This window comes from Rhinatrema bivittatum, chromosome 10 (genome assembly GCF_901001135.1).
Source record: "Rhinatrema bivittatum chromosome 10, aRhiBiv1.1, whole genome shotgun sequence".
In the NCBI taxonomy this organism is placed as follows: Eukaryota; Metazoa; Chordata; class Amphibia; order Gymnophiona; family Rhinatrematidae; genus Rhinatrema; species Rhinatrema bivittatum.
The window spans coordinates 99,571,667-99,590,140 of NC_042624.1; the positions used below are offsets into that span (position 1 = coordinate 99,571,667).

General features: G+C 42.5%; 1 protein-coding gene across 1 annotated transcript in view; it reads right to left on the bottom strand.

Moving 5' to 3' along the window:
- The window catches only part of SGIP1 (SH3 domain GRB2 like endophilin interacting protein 1), a 174,041-nt gene that overhangs the window by 33,083 nt on the left and 122,484 nt on the right, over positions 1-18,474 (bottom strand). The window contains exons 15-16 of the mRNA XM_029618232.1: positions 11,940-12,064; positions 10,667-10,793 (exon numbers count right to left, since the gene is read on the bottom strand). Of these exons, the coding sequence (XP_029474092.1) occupies positions 10,667-10,793; positions 11,940-12,064 (252 nt within the window). The remainder of the gene's footprint in view (positions 1-10,666; positions 10,794-11,939; positions 12,065-18,474) is intronic.

Sequence of the window (18,474 nt, forward strand, 5' to 3'; positions counted from 1 at the left end):
TGAATCGCGTGGGAATACCTAATAGGGCCATCAACATGCATTTTTTCACTGTCTGATTATTCAATTGCAAAGATACTATAATGGGCAATATTGACTCTTGGATGCGTGTTTGACCCCTTACTGAATAAGGGGTAACGCTAGCGTGTCGAAAACGCGGTCCAATTGCAGGTTAACAGTGCGCTCCACCGGAGCACATCTGTACTGTATCGGCCTGTTAGACAGCCAGAAGGTGGCTGAATATTGACCTCACTGAATTTAGTCAATGGTGTTATCATGTTGATAAAAATCATCTGCTAAATTACATGAAGCAACCCCTCCCCCCCCCCCCCCAAGCATGAGGCATATGAAAACTAGTGTACCTTGACCATGTCATTACAAAAAACCGTGAAAACTATGGCAAATGGTTTATTCACTTGAAGCCAGGATTAACTTTTATTCTGTTGATGTGCTGAGCTTGAAGGGCATTATTGCCTCTAATTAATTGAGCTTTTATATTTTTGTAAAAACATCAAAAGAATGGGAGCTATTTTCAAAAGCTAGAAGCTATTTAGTTCCAAGCTCTAGGAATGACTATTTTTTTTAAATGACTCCAGTACATTTGATTTACTTTCTCCCATCAAGTTCACAGTCACTAGTGCTTTCATGGAAGGCACCTTTTTAATGGAATGCACAGTATATGAATATGGGGCTGATTTTTAAAGGCCCTTAACATGCATAAAACCTGGTTTTCTGCATGTAAGTGGCTCTTTCAAAATAGCCCCACTGTCATACCTGGGAACTCTCAGGATTTCCCCCAGAGAATCAGAAAATTTGCATCAATTGCTGGGTCTCAGGTGAAACACTGAAAAGCTGAGGGCTTTTCCGTTTACTGCTCCAGCCACTCCCCCTTCAGTAAACCTCCAGGTAGCGGAGGGGTGAGCCTGGAGCACACACTGCAGGCAGCATGTGGGCAGAAACTGCATCTGTGATTGGGACTCAGCCGAGGGTAGAGTAAGGGTGCACAAGTCTGTGAACTGTGATTTTTTTTTTGGGGGTGGGAGCAGAGAATGCTGGGTTCATCCTTGTAGGAAAGATAAGTGGTGGTGATGGTGGCAGAGGGGAGATAGTGTGGATTAGCAGGGAAGGGTTGGAACAGAGAAAGTTGATGGGATGAGGTTGAAAGGGGTTAGATTCATCTAAGGAAATATTTCTTTCCAAGGAGCATGGTAGGTGCATGGAACTGCCTCCCCAAGGAGGTAGCAAAGGAGGCGAGGACAATATCTGAATTCAAGAAAGCATGGAACCAAGGACCAGGAATCTGAGGAAGTGGTGGGGGTTGTACAGCTGAACAGTGGATGTAGATAGGCAGACTGGATAAGCCATCATGTTTCTATGTTTCTGTGATGCCATGATATGCATTATTCTCTCCTCTCTACCCTCCCCTACTAATCAACAGCAATCTCAGGGTGACCACATCTCAAAAGTTTCTAGAAATGTGCAGCAGGTATGTGTGTAATACAATTTAATGCAAACTTTTATGTGCACACTCCATAGGCATTCTGAGGGTCAGAGCTGGGGTGGGATAGGGATTTTTGAAAGGATGCATATAAACCCTCTCGAGCAGGTAGTACTTTGTGTATCTGCACTGCTCAGGTTTCTGGGCGCACACAGGAAGTTTTCCAAAGGGGATACATCCACTTTGAATATTTTGGCTAAAGTCTGGAGGTAAAAATTATCTGCAGACTTTAGCCTATGTGGGCTGTTTGAAAATTACCCTCTCAAAATTACCCTCAAATAAAGTGCACCATTTTGTACTGCAATTGGACTGAATGACAAGTAAAGGCAAATTAAAATATTTAACCTTTTATGAACTTTTAATATATTTCAATTTAAATACTTTCTACCTTTTTAGTTATTTTATAGATTCAATTTGGTTTGTGTCAGATTGTGGCTTCATTCTTAATGTGCTTTCATCAGGTAGGAAAATCATGGAAAAGGGATGTATTGGCCCCTACTTGGCCACTAGAAGTGAACTAGCAGTGTACTGGAGTGGGGCCTGTGAGTTGAAATGGAGAAACTTTGATGGAGTGTGTTCTATCTATTAACATGAGGGTGATCCTCTGGCAAAGGAGGTTCAGAGGAAGTTCAAGGGGCTGATTATGTCTTAAGTGGAGGGAGAGGGTGGTTCAGATCTGGAGAGAATAAAACCACCTCCCAGGAGGCACTTGGGGAGGTTTGTTGAAGAATTTTGAAGTTGAAAAACCTGTGGTGGTGTTCTGGGAGATGGAGGAACAGCAAAGGGCTCTGGCTTTGCCTTACGTTTCCAGTTCTTGAAATCAGTGAAAGACAAGGGGAAACGTCTACTGGGAAGACAGGAGGGAACCAGGATCTTCCATCCACCAACAAAGTTGGGAGCTTGGTCTTGGGCAGCGCCTTGAGATGTGAGTACTTGCATACGTTTCTGGATTGAAAAGACTTACTTTGCATAAGAACCGTGCATTGTGAAAGATTGGGGAGACTTTTGGCGACCAGGTGCTTTCCTTTGACTGGGATTGTTTAGACTTTGTTTTGAACTTGCTTTTTGTAACTGCTGAACTGTACTATTTTTGAGGTGAACTTTGCCTGGTTAATTTTTTTTAAATAAACTTCTTTCTGTTTGGAGCACAATACTGGTGTGGATTGTTCTTTATTTTTTTTTTGGAGGCAACCTCTGTCTAATTTGGCCTTGCAGGTGATGCTGCCCCCATTCTACGGGACCCGGGGAGACTTTCTCCCACCCTGGTTGTAAAAACGTCATGAGCTCTCCCCATGTCCCTGGTGCAACGAACTCAAGGATCTGCGAGGCTGCACTACTTAGGAGTCGAGGACTAGGTCGGCACTCAGAGCGGCAAGGTCAGTACAATTTTCAAAGCTATTTATGTAAGGAGAGTGGGATTTACTCCTGCATTGGCCTCTCTGAAAACTGCCCTCCCTCGGTCTGGCTAGACATCCATGCGATGTTCACTGTGCAGGCCCTTTCAGCTGCATTAAAAAGAGGAGTGTTCCTTCAGGGGAGGAAATGATGATCATTTCAAGAGCCTGTGCACAATTCCCTCAGCCCCCTGTCCAGAAGAAGCAGGTACAGAATGCACATGTCTGTCTGAGTGGTTTTATGCCATGTGAATTTTCAAAGGAAAAGTAACCCAAGGGCTGTTTGCTCCCAGTAAAATCCAGCTGTGCAAAAAATGGCAACAATAAAATGTGTACCCATAACAAACAGTCAAGCTGTCAGTAAAAATCTGGAAGACTGTTGGTAAGAAAATATTATCCTGCATTCGCAACCCTTGTGCATCAGAGCCCAGGTTAATTTAGCCTCTCGATGGTGGGAATGACCAAGTAGCAGGGGCTTAGAAAATACAGGTGTGAGGTGAGCACATCAGAACAAAAAGGGCGACCTAATACATTTTGTTTTACTGCTAGCAGACTATTGTTTGCCCAATGCTCTTGCTTTAAGTCCAGAGTCAGCTGACACGACCGTTCGAGTACATATTTGTGAATGAAAATATAAAACCTTTACATTTCCATTCATTTTATAAGTACTTAACATGTCATTTTTTATTCAGTTCACATAGATTTATGTGTGTTTATTTTTCTTTTAACTTTTCAAGGTTTTGCTTGGAGGAGTGGCCTAGTGGTGAGTGGCACAAGGCTGTGCATCGGGAAAGCCAGGATTCAAATCCTGCTGATGCGCCTTCAGACCTTGGGAAGTCACTTCACTCTCCATTTTTCTAAGCCCTTTGAGGAGGAAGGGGCAATAACTACAACACCTGAATGTAATCCACTTTGAAGTGACTGAGCAGTCACCAAAGGCAGACTATAAATTAGACATTTTCAAAATGGTAGAGACACCTTGCTAAAAAATACATTTTGATAACTAAAAATGTATTTTTTTTTCTTAGAGCAGTTTTTCAAGTACTTCATATTACTTTGACTTTTAATGACTATTCTTGTGATACAGACATTTGAAAAAAAAAAGTTTATTCAAGTATTTTTCTTAACAAAAAGTAAGAAATATTTTTTTATCATATGATAGCAGTAACATATATGTGAATGTATATATGCAGTAACATTTGGAGGAAGCAATCATGTGCAGATCAAATCAAAATTACTACTGCTATCACGTCTACGTAAGCATGGCATTTCATACAGAGCGTCCAAAGTCTTTTGATGGAAAGACACAATAACTTGAGGAGCTCATGGGAGAAGGAGGAGGAGGGGAGTTTAGGAGCTGGTATTCTATGTATTACTTACCTTCAAAAGTCAAATAAAACTTTCCTCTGTCAAACCATACGAGGGAAGGCTGCTCACTCTCTGTGTGGCCAGGAGTTGAAGCAGGATGGGAAAGGTTAAGGAGAGGGAGAGAGAAGGATACAGTGTGAGTCACAGAGCAGGTCATTTATCTTAGTAGGTGGCAGGGAACAGGCACTGCAAGCCTTTGATGGAAAAGGTGAATGAGACTGGAAGCACACAGCTTTGCTTTTGGTATAGACAGAAAGGAGAAGCAGACTGTGAAAGCACAGAGGGCTTATTTGGGTTAAAATGAATTTCTTTTCCTATGGAAGTGGCTAGAAACACTTATCTACCATGCAGGTAATCAGAATAAGCTTTAACAACACGCATGGGCAAAACTGACTGATTTACACTCTCTCTTTAAATGGTAATTCCAAAGAAAGTTATTCTGTCAAATATAAAATAATGCAATTCAGTCACTGCCAGAATCATTTTCATTCAAAAACAAAAGTTAATTTAGGTTCATTTTCTTCATCCTTACATAACACACATTCGAGCATATCGCCATTCAGTGACTACTCTTCCCACTTCCTTGACATGATTAGTGTTGCTACAATGCTATCGAGCATGATTAACATGAAAACTCTGAATAGAATGCTATTAACATTCATTGCATGGGTAAAAGCGAATGGGAAGTGCACTGTCAAAGGCTTCGGAGATCAGCAGGTTAGCAGAAAATACAGGTATTTTGTTGATGCTTTGCCACGAGAGTGGCAGAAAAATTAAACTTGGAAGAAGCAGAAAAATGTTAGTTGAAAATGATTTTACTTCAGAATTAACCTGGAGAAAACCCTTGCCAATGTGGCATACACATTTTGGGACCAATGTACTAAAGCGAGCTAATACTTTTATAAGTGTTAATGCGCATTAAGAGAGCAGTTAAAGTGCGCAATCTATTTTATGTGAGTTAACAGCGCCTTTAATGTTTTGCGTAAATTAGCTTGTGTGAGTTTTAACGCAAAACTGTGCTAAAGAGGTAATGAGATGCAAAACATATCAATACCTATTAGCATAGCAAAAAATACATGCACTAATCACTCTCTCTCTCTCTCGTGCCACACTTCTGGAAGTTAGCCGGCTAATTTTAAGGTAGCCAGCTATATTCAATAATACAGTTGCACTGTTGAATATGCCTCTAAAGTTAGCCAGATAACTGTCTGAATATGGACCTCAAACTGCCCAATCTTTTAAGATATGCCAGCAAATAATTAATGTAGTGACTATATACACTTTAAAAAATACCAGTTTCAAATTCAAGCTATGTCATGTTAATGACACCTGAATCCAGGAAAAGAGTGGGAAGTAAAATTCCATGTTCCATCATTATTTGATCTATGTGGTTTACTATAGCCTGTTGACTGCAAAATCTGGAGGTGTGCAACCAATTATGCATTGCAGTAACTCTCCAGGAGACAGAAATGAATATTCCCTGATCTGCCCAAATAATCTTTTTTTTTTTTTCAGCATATGACACTTTTACATAGTAACATGGTCAATGATAGTAGATAAAGACCAAAATGGCCTTCCAGTCTGCACAGTAGTGATTTGGTACTTGATAGTTAAGATTCAATACTAAAAAAGTGCAGAGGCATGCACTTGGATTGCAGAAACTATGGGAGCAGTATGCAATAGGTGGTGAAGAGCTGATTGCACCAACTAGGAAAGCAACCCCAGGATCACAGTGTCTGAACTCAAGTTAGTAAAAGAATTTCATAAGGCAGTGGCCAGAACCAGAAGGATGCTGGGCTTCATAGGGAAAGGCATAACCAGCAGGAAAAAGGAGAAGATAATGCCTCTTTAAAGGTTGTTGGGGATCTGTAAAAAGATGCTATCTTTAGTTTTACCAGGGTGCTTGTGTGGTTACTCGTGTTATTTGCCTCAGTGTGTCTGAAACCAGTCCGGGAGTGCCCCTTAGACAGTCTGGAGGCAGTGCATGCAAATGTATCTCATGCATATTCATTATGGCTAACTGGATTGGCTTGGGGGTACCACAGGGCTGGCTTGAGAGACACTGGTTTGGCTCAACAAGAGATACAAAATTACTGAGCAGCATTGTGGAATCATGGGATATTTTGATTGAAAACATAGAGCTCCATATTCAGCCACCGGCCAGCTAGGAAAGTTAGCCAGATAAACTTATCAGACTAACTTAACTGGAACAGTCAATGGCATGAGTGTGCCACTGAATATACCCAGCTATCTTAAAGTTAGATGAATAAATTAATCTAACTGACTTTAAGACTGCTTTATGACTGACCTAAATTTATCTGGCTATGTTAGCCAGATAATGCTGCTCTACCCTAGAATCCCTATGGACTGCCCTGACATAGCCAGATAGGTTTTCGGCCTGCTAAAAGCTCCGGCTATGTCATGAGTAGTCATACAAGTGGGATTTTCAAATCCCAGTGCTTGTCCAGCTAAAAGCTTTTTATTTGGAGTTTTCTTGCTGTTTCTGGATATTTAACTCATCTCTAAACCAGTGTTTTCCTCACCTGGTCTTCAGACCTGATCAGGTATTCCACAGAAAAGTCACCCCTGCCTGATGCTCAGATCCAGGCCAACAAATAAACTCTGCTCCCAGCAATGTGCAGCAAAAGAGAGACTAGCAGTTGCTCTTAAACTTGTTGGGGCTCCTTTCTGAGGACACTTGTAAGCATGGATGTCTCCTCTTCCTGGCTACAGCACGAGCCCTAGAGTGTGGTAATTAATGGCCAGCACGGAGAGCTGGGCTCCACCTTGGGCAAAAAACAGGGAGGATAGCTTTCAAACAACTGTGCGCAAATGGCCGTGCGTAGACTTACAATCTTATTTTATAACCTACGGGTTTTTACGAACACATGCAATGCATTGAAAGCACGTATTTCTACCTAATTTAAAAATATTCACGTGAATATTTTTCGTGCGAAAATAAAATAGGACTTGCTCTCGTACATCCCGATTTATGCACGGAAGTGATCTATTTTAAAACATGCACGCGTAAATGTAATTTACCAGTTTACCGATTACTCCACCAGTTTGCCCTGTCCTTGACCAGGTTATCGAGACTTCCTGGTTCTTCAGACTGAATTCCGCCGCCCCCCTCCCCACCGTTCACCCAGACCTCCTGCCCAGCCAATAGTACACAATAAATACATTTGATATCACTTACATAAGAAATTAGCAGGTGTACAATTATACAAATAAGTTACCAAATTTACACGTGTGTCTTTTAAAATAGCAATTTACGCATGTAAATGTTGGCCTTGGCCAGGAACGTCCCTAGTCTGCCCAATTTTTATGTGCGTACTTGTGCATGAGAACCATAAAGTACACGTGTATTTTTGATATTTATAAGATTGGGATTACTCGAGTCCATGCTACTTACGTGCACATATTGCTAATTTTTATACATGTAATGTTTTGAAAATTCACCCCATAATGCACACAGCATCTCCTCATCTTCCCATCTTTGAGTCCTTCAATCCTTGTCTTACCCCCAGGCTGAGTGAGAGGGGGAGAGCATGCACTGAGCACTGGATGAGACTCAGGTTGAGTGTTGGGAGCAGCAGGAGCGAAGGAGCTCTGGCAGCTCCATGCGGCAGCCGAAGTAACTGATTCACTAACTGGCTGCCTGCACCTTTTCCTGTGCTTGTATATGGAGGGAGCTGGGGCGTCATGACAAGGTGTTTTGCTTCCTCTTAAAATCTGAAGGCGAGACTTGAGCTTTTGGTGCTTTCCTAGCTCTTCTTATGGCCATCTGAGTCCTTTCCATATCTGTTCTGCTGCTGTGTGGAGGTTGGTGTGCCACCCAACCTTTTTGTTACTGTAGGTGTGCCTTGGATGAGAGAAGGTCGGGAAACGCTGCTCTAAACCTCTATAAAGCCTATATCAGGGAGTCACCGTGAGAATGTCTGTCTAGTTTCCTGACAATTCTGCACAGTAGAGACATAAGGGAAGGAACAACAGTTCTCTTGGGTTATGCCAAGGCATGAATCAAGGAGAAAATAATTTTCAACATAAGTCCTTCTTCTTTCGAGAGTATGAATTGCATCTTATATCGAACGTAATTCCAAAAAGTAATCTGGAGCAGTGAGAGTGATGTGTCTATTGGCGACTTTCCTCGTATGACTAGAGCAAGTATTGTATGCTAGTTTTTGAAAATGTAAACGGCACAAGAACATATGCATTTCTGAAGCTGAAAAAATGTGTATTTGAACTTAGCACATTTAATAAAAGTCCATGGCAAACATTACCTAGGTAAGGGACCACAACTAGTGTCAGTGCTGGTCACTGGCTTGCAATTTACATTTGCCCAGGGCTCATTCTAACTATGAGGGGTGGAACATGTAAATAGGGAATATTTAACCTTTCAAACAACACTGGGACTAGGATAGTCTATGAAACTAGCAACTGGTAGATTTAAAGCAAATCATAGGAAGTATTTTTTTCACTCAGAGCACAATCAAGCTGTAGAATCTGTTGCTGGAGGATGTGGTTGAAGCACCTAATATAGTGGGGTTCAAAAGAGGATTGGACAAGTTCCTGAAGAAAAAGCCTGTAAAAAGTCGTTAGCCAGGTATACTCTGGAAAGCCAGGGCTTATTTCTGGGAATGAGATACAAGAAAAAGATCAACTATTGGGGATCTGATGGGTATTTGTCACCTGGTTTGGCCACTGTCAGAGCCAGAATTCTGGGCTCGATGGACCTTGGTCTGACCCAGCATAGCATTTCTTATGTGTCCGTTGTTTACTTATCAATCATTATTCTTGCCTTTTTTCTACTCGTTACAACTCTCTTCCTGTCTTCTTTGCCTTCACTATCCTGATATTCAGGCCGATGCAATACAGCGTGCCCAGCATTGTGCACAGCTAAACCCTCAGATGCGTGTTTTGGACGCGTTAGAAAAACTCCGATGCAATAATGGGATTAGTGCGGCCAAAAAGCGCTTAGCTAACAGCGCTCATCACATATAAATGCCATGTAGATGAGGCTATTAGCTATTACCCCAGTGCAGAAAACAGATTTAGAAAATTGCCGCTTGGCTAATGCACCCTTTCTAATGTGGCAAATTTAATGCCAGCCTGGAGCTGGGGTTAAGTCTTGCTGCAGGTCAAGGGTGCGTTAGGGATTATTTAAAATCAAGCAACCCTCAATAGAGAGGCTGCATCTTAGTGCAAAGGAGAGGAGATTGGCCCCTAAATTTCAAGGTTGAGAGAGCGGGTAATGCCGGCAGCTGGGGCAGGAATTTGCACCGCAGTTGCTGAGTTAAAAGCTGCCTGCTGCTGCTTCGAGGACCGGAGTAGCATGAGAAGCAGCCTCCTAGGGGTGAGTTGTTGAAAGGGGTATCGGGGCTGTAGCCGGACACTTAATATTCATTTATTCACTCCTTCACTGACTGCCAATTAGTCCATTTACTGTCAGTGTCAGTGAAAAGGACCAATCAGGTACAGCCCTGCCAATGAGGAGGGAGCTCCGGCCAGACTGTTGTGGGCGCTGCCTGATGCAGAGCGCTAGGGACGCAGAAATTTAGCATGGCAGCTCATTTGGGTATTGCATCGGGCACCTAGGAGAAGAGGATGCGCGTGCGTAAAAAAAAAAAAAAGTGCGCCCAGTTTGGGCACATATTTTTTCATACTTTTATGTTGCATCAGCCTGTTGAAATCTGCACAGGGAAGGCCTCTGTGCAGGTTGTGAGTTTGAGCAAGAAATAAATTGTTCATGAATAAAGTCATTAGAGATTTGTCATATCTAATCTGATAAAAGAGAATACCTCCTTTTGACTAATCCCTAGCTAATTTCAGAGTACACTACTATACCCCAGGAGCCTCAGCAAGAGATAAGCTACAGAGAGAGCAGACATCATGGAGAGAGACTTAGGGATGTAAACATAACCCTCGCTCCCCTCCAAAGAATAGACCAGCAAAAGAATTACAAATTTATCTGAATGCCACCATGAAATGTTACCAGCTCAATAAGCAAACCATATCTAGGAGTGACTGCAGCACACTTTGTATTACCTCGATCTTTCACACAGAGTCTTAAAAATTAATAGCCTGATTACTGAAGAGCAAAAAAACCATCTGGAAGCATACAAAACTGAACTGGCTCCATGTCTGCTTTAGAAACAATCTTGCTCAAGTAGCAACCTGCTTATTTGCCCATGTGTTGTTATAGTAAAGTCATACAGTAATAGTTAAGAAAAATAAGCGTGGAGCACATATTGTTACGCAGAGCAGATATTGTCTATTTTCTCTGCTGTAAAATTACATTAAGAAGGCACAATAAGGATTAAAGAAAACAGAAGGATTCAGCACTGTAAGAGTTCATCAAGGCTCAATTCTTAGAACAGATAAGAAAAGAGAATTGTTTTGTTTTTACCAACTGTGGGAGTTGTGGCTGCGCTCAGGGAGTTGGTGGAAGATATGGAAGACGTGCTCTCAGCACGAGCTAATGGTGCTACTGGAGGAGGGCTGGAGGAGTGGATAGGAGGGCTAAACGGCCGTGACTGTAGAAAAAAAACACAAATAATGGAAGGTCAAAAGTAAGTTAGCAATAAGGTTCCCATATTATATTTATGTTAACTAGCTTTTCTTAGAGAGATGTTATTTTTCTGTCACTGTTAATGTGTACGGTTGACTTGTTTGTTGTGTTGAAGAGGAAAAAAAAAAAAGATCTGTTTAGCAAAATTTACAATTCACTCCCCTTATAAAGGTCCATTAATGAGCACCATTCACAGTGTTTAGAATGAATCAACAGTCTTAAACAAATGGGAATTATTCTAATTTCCTGAGGAACTGATGGATTTACATAGAAACATGATGGTAGAAAAAGACTGTATGGCCTATCTAGTCTGCCGATCTGCCCAATTAATTTAACTTTATAATTCCCATCACTCCCTTAGAGATCCCCTGTATTTATCTCCTGCTTTCTTGAATTTGGACATAGTTTTTGTCTTTATCGCTTCCACTGGGAGACTGTTCCATGCATCCATCACCCTCTCTGTAAAGAAATATCTCCTAAAATTACTCTTCAGCCTACCCTTTCACCCTCATCCCATGACCTCTAGTACTAGAACCTCCTTTCAGTTGAAAGAGGCCTGACCCTGTGCATGGAAACCTTTGAGATATTTAAATGTCTCCATCATGTCTCTCCTATCTCACCTTTCCTCTAGGGTATAGATGTTTAGATCTTTAATCTATCCCCACATGCCTTAGATCAAAGACCACTGACAATTTTAGCAGCCACCCTCTGGACCAACTTCATCCTGTTTATATCCTTTTGAAGGTGCGGTCTCCAGAATTTAAATCCCTGGCTTCCCTTGGGTATGTGGACAGCTGGCTGCCTCCAAACACCCCTTCTCCCCACCCCCACATAGAAGGTGAGACACTGCAACTGATGACATAAAATAAGCCCCATAGGCACTTGCCAACTTTGAGTATTGGAAAAATCCACCTATGATGGCATCATTCTTTGCAAAGGGTGTCAGCTGATTCCATTTAAAGACCTAATAAGTGCCAAACAGGCATTTTTTTTTCTTCGTTCTGCCATTAGGCGGGATTACACACTCGGCACGGGCTGGATGCTATTCATCACATTCAGTTTAGAATGGAGTCATGCACCCATTGCAACCCATGAGAAAAGGCCAACCTACCACATCACCAACTGCAGGCTTCCCAGGAGGCAACTTTGGCCGAGACGGAGGGCGCGGAGGTGGGGGAGGAGGAGTGGTACTACAGCTAGCCAGTGGCGTAGCTGGGCGAGCTGGCGATGAAGATCCTAAAATGAAACAGTTTGTAAATCTAAGATAAAATAAATATATACTTTGCCGCTATCTTTTAAAGCTGACAAGTGTTGTTTAGTAATATTATTTTTCTGACTTTACTAGATACTATCTAATCTGATATAGGATTGAATGTACTAAAACAGGGATGGCCAACTCCAGTCCTCGAGCCACAGACAGGCCTGGTTTTCAGGATATCCACACTGCATATGCATGAGAGAGCTTTGCATGCCTTGCCTCAGTTGTATGCAAGTATCTATTATGCATATTCACTGTGGATATCCTGAAAACCAGGCCTGTTTTGGCTCTTGAGGGCTGTGGATTTGGCCACCCCTGTTCTAAATAGTTTCTCCCATGAAGCTTATCTTTCCCATTTACTGTACATGTTTTGCCAGGGAATATTTTAAGACTCCAGTGGCAGATCAGTTTGAGCCAATCTAGCTTTTATTATTTATTTATTTGATTTGTATTCTACCTTTAGGCAAAGTGGATTACGTTCAGGTGCTGCAGATACTGCCCTCACCCCAGGAGGCTCACAATCCAAGTTTTAGTACCTGAGGCCATGAAGGGTGATAGGTTCCCAAGGTGTCACAGAGCAGCAGAGGGACTTGATCTCTGGCTTCCCTGATTCACAGCCTGCTGCTCTAATCACTAGGCAGTGCCTCCATTCATTTCACACATCCATTAACTTGTGCAAAGTTACAACTCCTCTTCAGAGGGAGTAACATGCTTATACACTTATGTGCATATTTTTTTTTTTAAATCACAAATCTGCTCTTAAATACCAAACTCTGTCACAACTCCACCCCTCCTAACATCTCTCCTCCACGGAACCGGGTTACGCGCACACTTTTTCATGCAGCGAGCCTGGGCCAATTTTAAAACAGCTATTTACGTGCAAAAAAAACAAAACGGTTTTATGTGCATAAATGGCTTTGAAAGGGACACCCAAAGAGGGTAATTTTATAACACTGCAGGTAACCTTTGCATCAGCTACGTGCAAAGGTTACATCAGTTTGAATGCTTTGTAAATTATGCGAAGTAAAGCACACAAATTAACCCCCAGAAAGTTAACCTGCTCTTCACAATGTATGACTTGTGCATGTGAATTTATGCACAAACGGGCCGATACAGTAAAAGTCGTGGGAGAGCCGGCGAGCACCAACTCTCCCGACGCGCGCACAGGCCAGTGTCCTGGGCGTGCGATTCAGTATCAGCCCATATGCAAATTAGGGCCCGCAGTAAAAGGAGGAGCTAGGGACACTAGCGCATCCCTAGCGCCTCCTTTTTTTACAGAAGCGGCGGCTGTCAGCGGGGTTTGACAACAGACGCTCAATTTTACTGGCGTCGGTTCTCAAACCTGCTGACAGCCACGGGTTCGGAAAACGGACGCTGACAAAATTGAGCGTCCATCTTCCAGGCCGCGGGCAGATTTTGAATTTTTTTTTTGAATTTTTTATTTTTTTTTATTTTTGGGGCCTCCGATTTAATATCGCTATGATATTAAGTTGGAGGGTGTACAGAAAAGCAGTTTTTTCTGCTTTTCTGTACACTTTCCCAGTGCTGGCTGAAATTTCGCCTGCCTTTGGCAGGCGTTAATTTCTGAAAGTAAAATGTGCGGCTTTGCTGCACATTTTACTTTCTTTATCGAGCGGGAATGACTAATAGGCCCATTTGCATGTTGAGGGCACTATTAGTTTCGGGGGGAGGGGGGTTGGCCGCGAGTTTTCCACGCGCTATTACCCCTTACTGTATAAGGGGTAAAAATAGTGTGTCGGAAACGCGTGGCCCTGATATTTTGTAAAACAAAAAATACACATGGAGATCCAAACTCTGCCTAAACTCCGCCCTTCGAGACACCTCTTTATAGTTTGTGTAAAAGGTTCTTCTCATACTTTTGTGTGCACAAACCTGTGATTTGTGTGTACAAATAGCTTTGAAAATTCACTCCAAAGGTACCCTTGGTATGACAAAGTTCCTGGCTAGTGAGAAAGGGCTTACCTAGATTAATTAATTGCCTTCAGCACAGCTCGGCTGGTAGTGACCTATATGCTATGAGTTTATTTAGGGACACCTGACTTTTATTCATGCAGAAAGGCATAAAGGTGAATTTTCAAAGAGTTTTGCGCATACAAATTAGCAGATCTGTGCGCAAATAAAGGTGATTTTTAAAAGCCCAATACATGTCAAAACTGCCTCATATGCGATTATGTTGGACTAGTGCGCACTGATTGGATTTTAAAAGCCGCCCGAGTACGCACGTATCTGCCACCGAGTGCACAAACGAACAGTGCCAAAAAGGGGCGTGGGTGTTCCTCGATTTCAAATTAGCACAGGTGCGTGCCGAGGTCCCCTGCCGTGTAGCTTTACTTCTGCTATGGAGGACGTAATAGTAATGAAATAAAGATAAATACATCGGCGGGGCTTTAAGGGTCGGGGCTAACATGGGAGAAGGGAGGCTTTTAGACTAGGGGAGTTTGGAAGTCCTATCCCTTACCTAGGCGAGCTGGGAATGAACTGGGAAAACTGGTAATGGCGGGGCACCTGTCTATTAAAAGCCCCCCAATTTATGCGGTGGAAGCGGCGTTTGCGTGCACAGGCACGCGTCCACTTAATATTGCATGCACATGTGCGTGCGGTCAGGCTGTTTTTATAATATGCGCACATATAAGTGCGTATGTTATAAAATGACTGCATGCCTGGGTGTGGGCTGAAGAACGCATGCACATGTGCGCCCGCACGCCTGTTTAAAAGTTGCCGTCATAGCACATATGCGCGTAAATGCTATTTTAAAAACCTCAAACATATGCATGCAAGTAATGGCACACGAATAAATTTGCTGGGATGAAAAAGGCGCATATAAGTTGCTATTTTTAACCTGACAAAGGGACATGCATACGGCTGTAATCTGTGCATATTTACACCTGCTTAATTATCTGGTGTGAGAATAAAAGTCTTTATAGCCAAATAGTGACTGGGTGAAAGGTCAAGGTAAACTGGGGGTGGGGGGCGGTTTCAGGCTGAGGAACCATCTCTAGGTCTTGATGACCTAGAGATGGGACTGGGCAAACTGGTGGACTAACTGGTAAGACTGGTAATTTCCTTCATTGTGCATGTTGCAGAATTTGATGATTTACAATGTAAAAGCTGACAACTGCTAATCTACAAGTGAAATCTACACAAGTGAAATCTACACAAGTAGGAGGATAGATACTCGCATATAGGAAGTTTTAGTTCTCCAGCTATGTTGAAAATACATGTTGCATATCTTTTAGATATGCGAACATGTTGGATAGATTTAAGCATATTTTATATTATGTGTGCATACAATATAAAATACGTGCACTCGCACATCCAAATAGCTATGTTTATGGGCATGTACACGCTTGTTTTAAAGTTATCCTCTCTTTGTGGAGCTTCATACTATTTAAGCTAATTAAATTGATAAAAAAAAAAGGTTGGAATGGTTCAAACTACTACACATTGGGATTCTTAAACATTCCCTGTCCTTGTCTAAGTTCAGATAGTGTTCAGATAGTGGTGATGCTGATGTGATCTTGCTAGGGATTAGCAAATTATTGTATATCTGCTGCTCGAGTTAGCAATCTGTTATGGAGAAGATGCTTGGTGGGAGGAGCAGTCAGATAGGAGGAGCAATCTGTAGAGAAAGCTCTGTGTAGCGGGCTCCTGAAAAGGGAGGAGTTAGCAATCTTGTAATGTCTCAGATATCGTCTTGCTAAGAAGTAGCAATCTGTAATGAATCTGATATAGTAGTGGGTGGATCCCTGGGCCAATGGCAGATGACTGCGCACCCGGGAGGATACCTCGAGAGGGACCACCGGCTAGGTTGGAGTATGGAGACAGACACACATTAGTTCTTTTATTAAACAGGTTATTAGAAACCACCAGAGGTGATAGTAGTGAGCTGATATGCCCGGCAGGGCTGTAGTCCCTCAGGTACTGGAACAATGATCCCAGGATGGCTGAGCTGTTGAGAAACTGTAGAAAGTGAGTAGGCAGAGTTCATGAATAGAACTAGATGACAAAACTCACGTAAGGTCTCAAGTAAGCTCAGGAGCTGGAAAGGATTAGGCCCTCGAGGAGCAAGTACCTGGTTCCAGGGAAAGCTCTGAGAGAGCAATGGTAACTCACAATTGTTTGTATCTGCAATAGCTTCCAGGCAGTAGAGAATCTTCAGAGTATTCAGGAACATGGGCCCTCGAGAAGCGAATACCGGTTCCTATCTGTAATCTGAAATAAAGAAAAGAGCGAGGCCCCAGAGGAGCGGGTACCGCTGGTAAATCCGAGGAGGCAGAGTAGCTTGGGAAGCGTAGCCCAATCCCCTTTGCTAACTCGGTTTGTTAGCGTTTTCAAAGACCTTTAAATATTGGAAGCAGATGACGTCATCTCAAGGGGATGCCCCTGAGGTTCGTGCCCTTGCTGGTACAAGAGTCGGGACGTGCGCGTGCGCCCTAGGCATCAGGACAAGATGGCGGAGTTGCAGCATCGAGCTGGTCCGGGGACGCCGGAGGGAGGTGGCATGGAAACGTTGCGGCAGCCAGCCGTCCATCAGACCCGGAGGGAGTTGCCACAGAGGTAAAGAGGGCGGAGTGAGGGCGTCGAGCAGCGACGGACGCAACAGATGCCTACTTATTTTCCAGATGTAAGCCAAGTGCAGAACATATTCTGTGCTTTATATTTAATTTTTACTATGCAGTAATTGAATTTATAACTTGCAATGTCATTTTAACAGTATGTTATTACTGAAATTTCCAGGAAGCAGTGAAGTTCATGAACATGTATCTAGTTTTAAATATAATTACTGGCATTGAGTTTCCATAGATGTTGGGCAACTAAACTAATTAAGTTAGTATACACTTAGATCATGAATGCAAAATGCATGTACAATAAAAGCTCTATTATTCAACCTCCATAAGGAATTGGGAGTGCTGGTTAAGTAAACATGCCAGTTATCTGACAGCTCTTTGCTTCCTGCTGTAGACTTTACCCTCTCAGGCAGCAATGTGCAGAGAGCAGGTGGGTGAGAGAGTGAGGCTAGAGTGAACAGAGAAGAGCTACACTGATCCCTAATTCAACCCCTTCATTCCTGTTATTTTCCCTTCCTTTCCCTTACAAGGAACAAGAGGCGAGGGGGTGAAGCTATAGCACAGAGCAGATTGACAGAAGGCGTTTGACAAAGTTCCTCATGAGAGGCTTCTAGGAAAAGTAAAAAGTCATGGGATAGGTGGCGATGTCCTTTCGTGGATTACAAACTGGTTAAAAGACAGGAAACAAAGAGTAGGATTAAATGGACAATTTTCTCAGTGGAAAAGGGTAAACAGTGGAGTGCCTCAGGGATCTGTACTTGGATCGGTGCTTTTCAATATATTTATAAATGATCTGGAAAGGAAAATGACAAGTGAAGTTATCAAATTTGCAGATGATACAAAATTATTCAAGCAGATTGTGATAAATTGCAGGAAGAACTTGTGAGACTGGAAAATTGGGCATCGAAATGGCAGATGAAATTCAATGTGGATAAGTGCAAGGTGATGCATATAGGGAAAAATAACCCATGCAATAGTTACACAATGTTAGGTTCCATATTAGGAGCTACCACCCAAGAAAGAGATGTAGGCGTCATAGTAGATAACACATTGAAATCGTCGGCTCAGTGTGCTGCGGCAGTCAAAAAAGCAAACAGAATGTTGGGAATTATTAGAAAGGGAATGGTGAATAAAACAGAAAATGTCATAATGTCTCTTTCGCTCCATGGTGAGACAACACCTAGAGTACTATGTGCAAGTCTGGTCGCTGCATCTCAAAAAAGATAGAGTTGCGATGGAGAAGGTACAGAGAAGGGTGACCAAAATGATAAGAGGACTGGAACAGCTCCCCTATGAGGAAAGACTAAAGAGGTTAGGGCTTTTCAGCTTGGAGAAGAGACGTCTGAGGGGGGGATATGATAGAGGTGTTTAAAATCATTAGAGGTCTAGAACGGGTAAATGTGAATCGGTTATTTACTCTTTCGGATAATAGACTAGGGGGCACTCCATGAAGTTAGCATGGGGCACATTAAAACTAATCGGAGAAAGTTCTTTTTCACTTAAAGCACAATTAAACTCTGGAATTTGTTGCCAGAGAATGTGGTTAGTACAGTTAGTATAGCTGTGTTTAAAAAGGGATTGGATAAGTTCTTGGAGGAGAAGTCCATTACCTGCTATTAAGTTCACTTAAGAGAATAGCCACTGCCATTAGCAACGGTAACATGAAATAGACTTAGTTTTTGGGTACTTGCCAGGTTCTTATGACCTGGATTGGCCACTGTTGGAAACAGGATGCTGGGCTTGATGGACCCGTGGTCTGACCCAGAATGGCATGTTCTTACTCTGCTTCCCTGTCATTT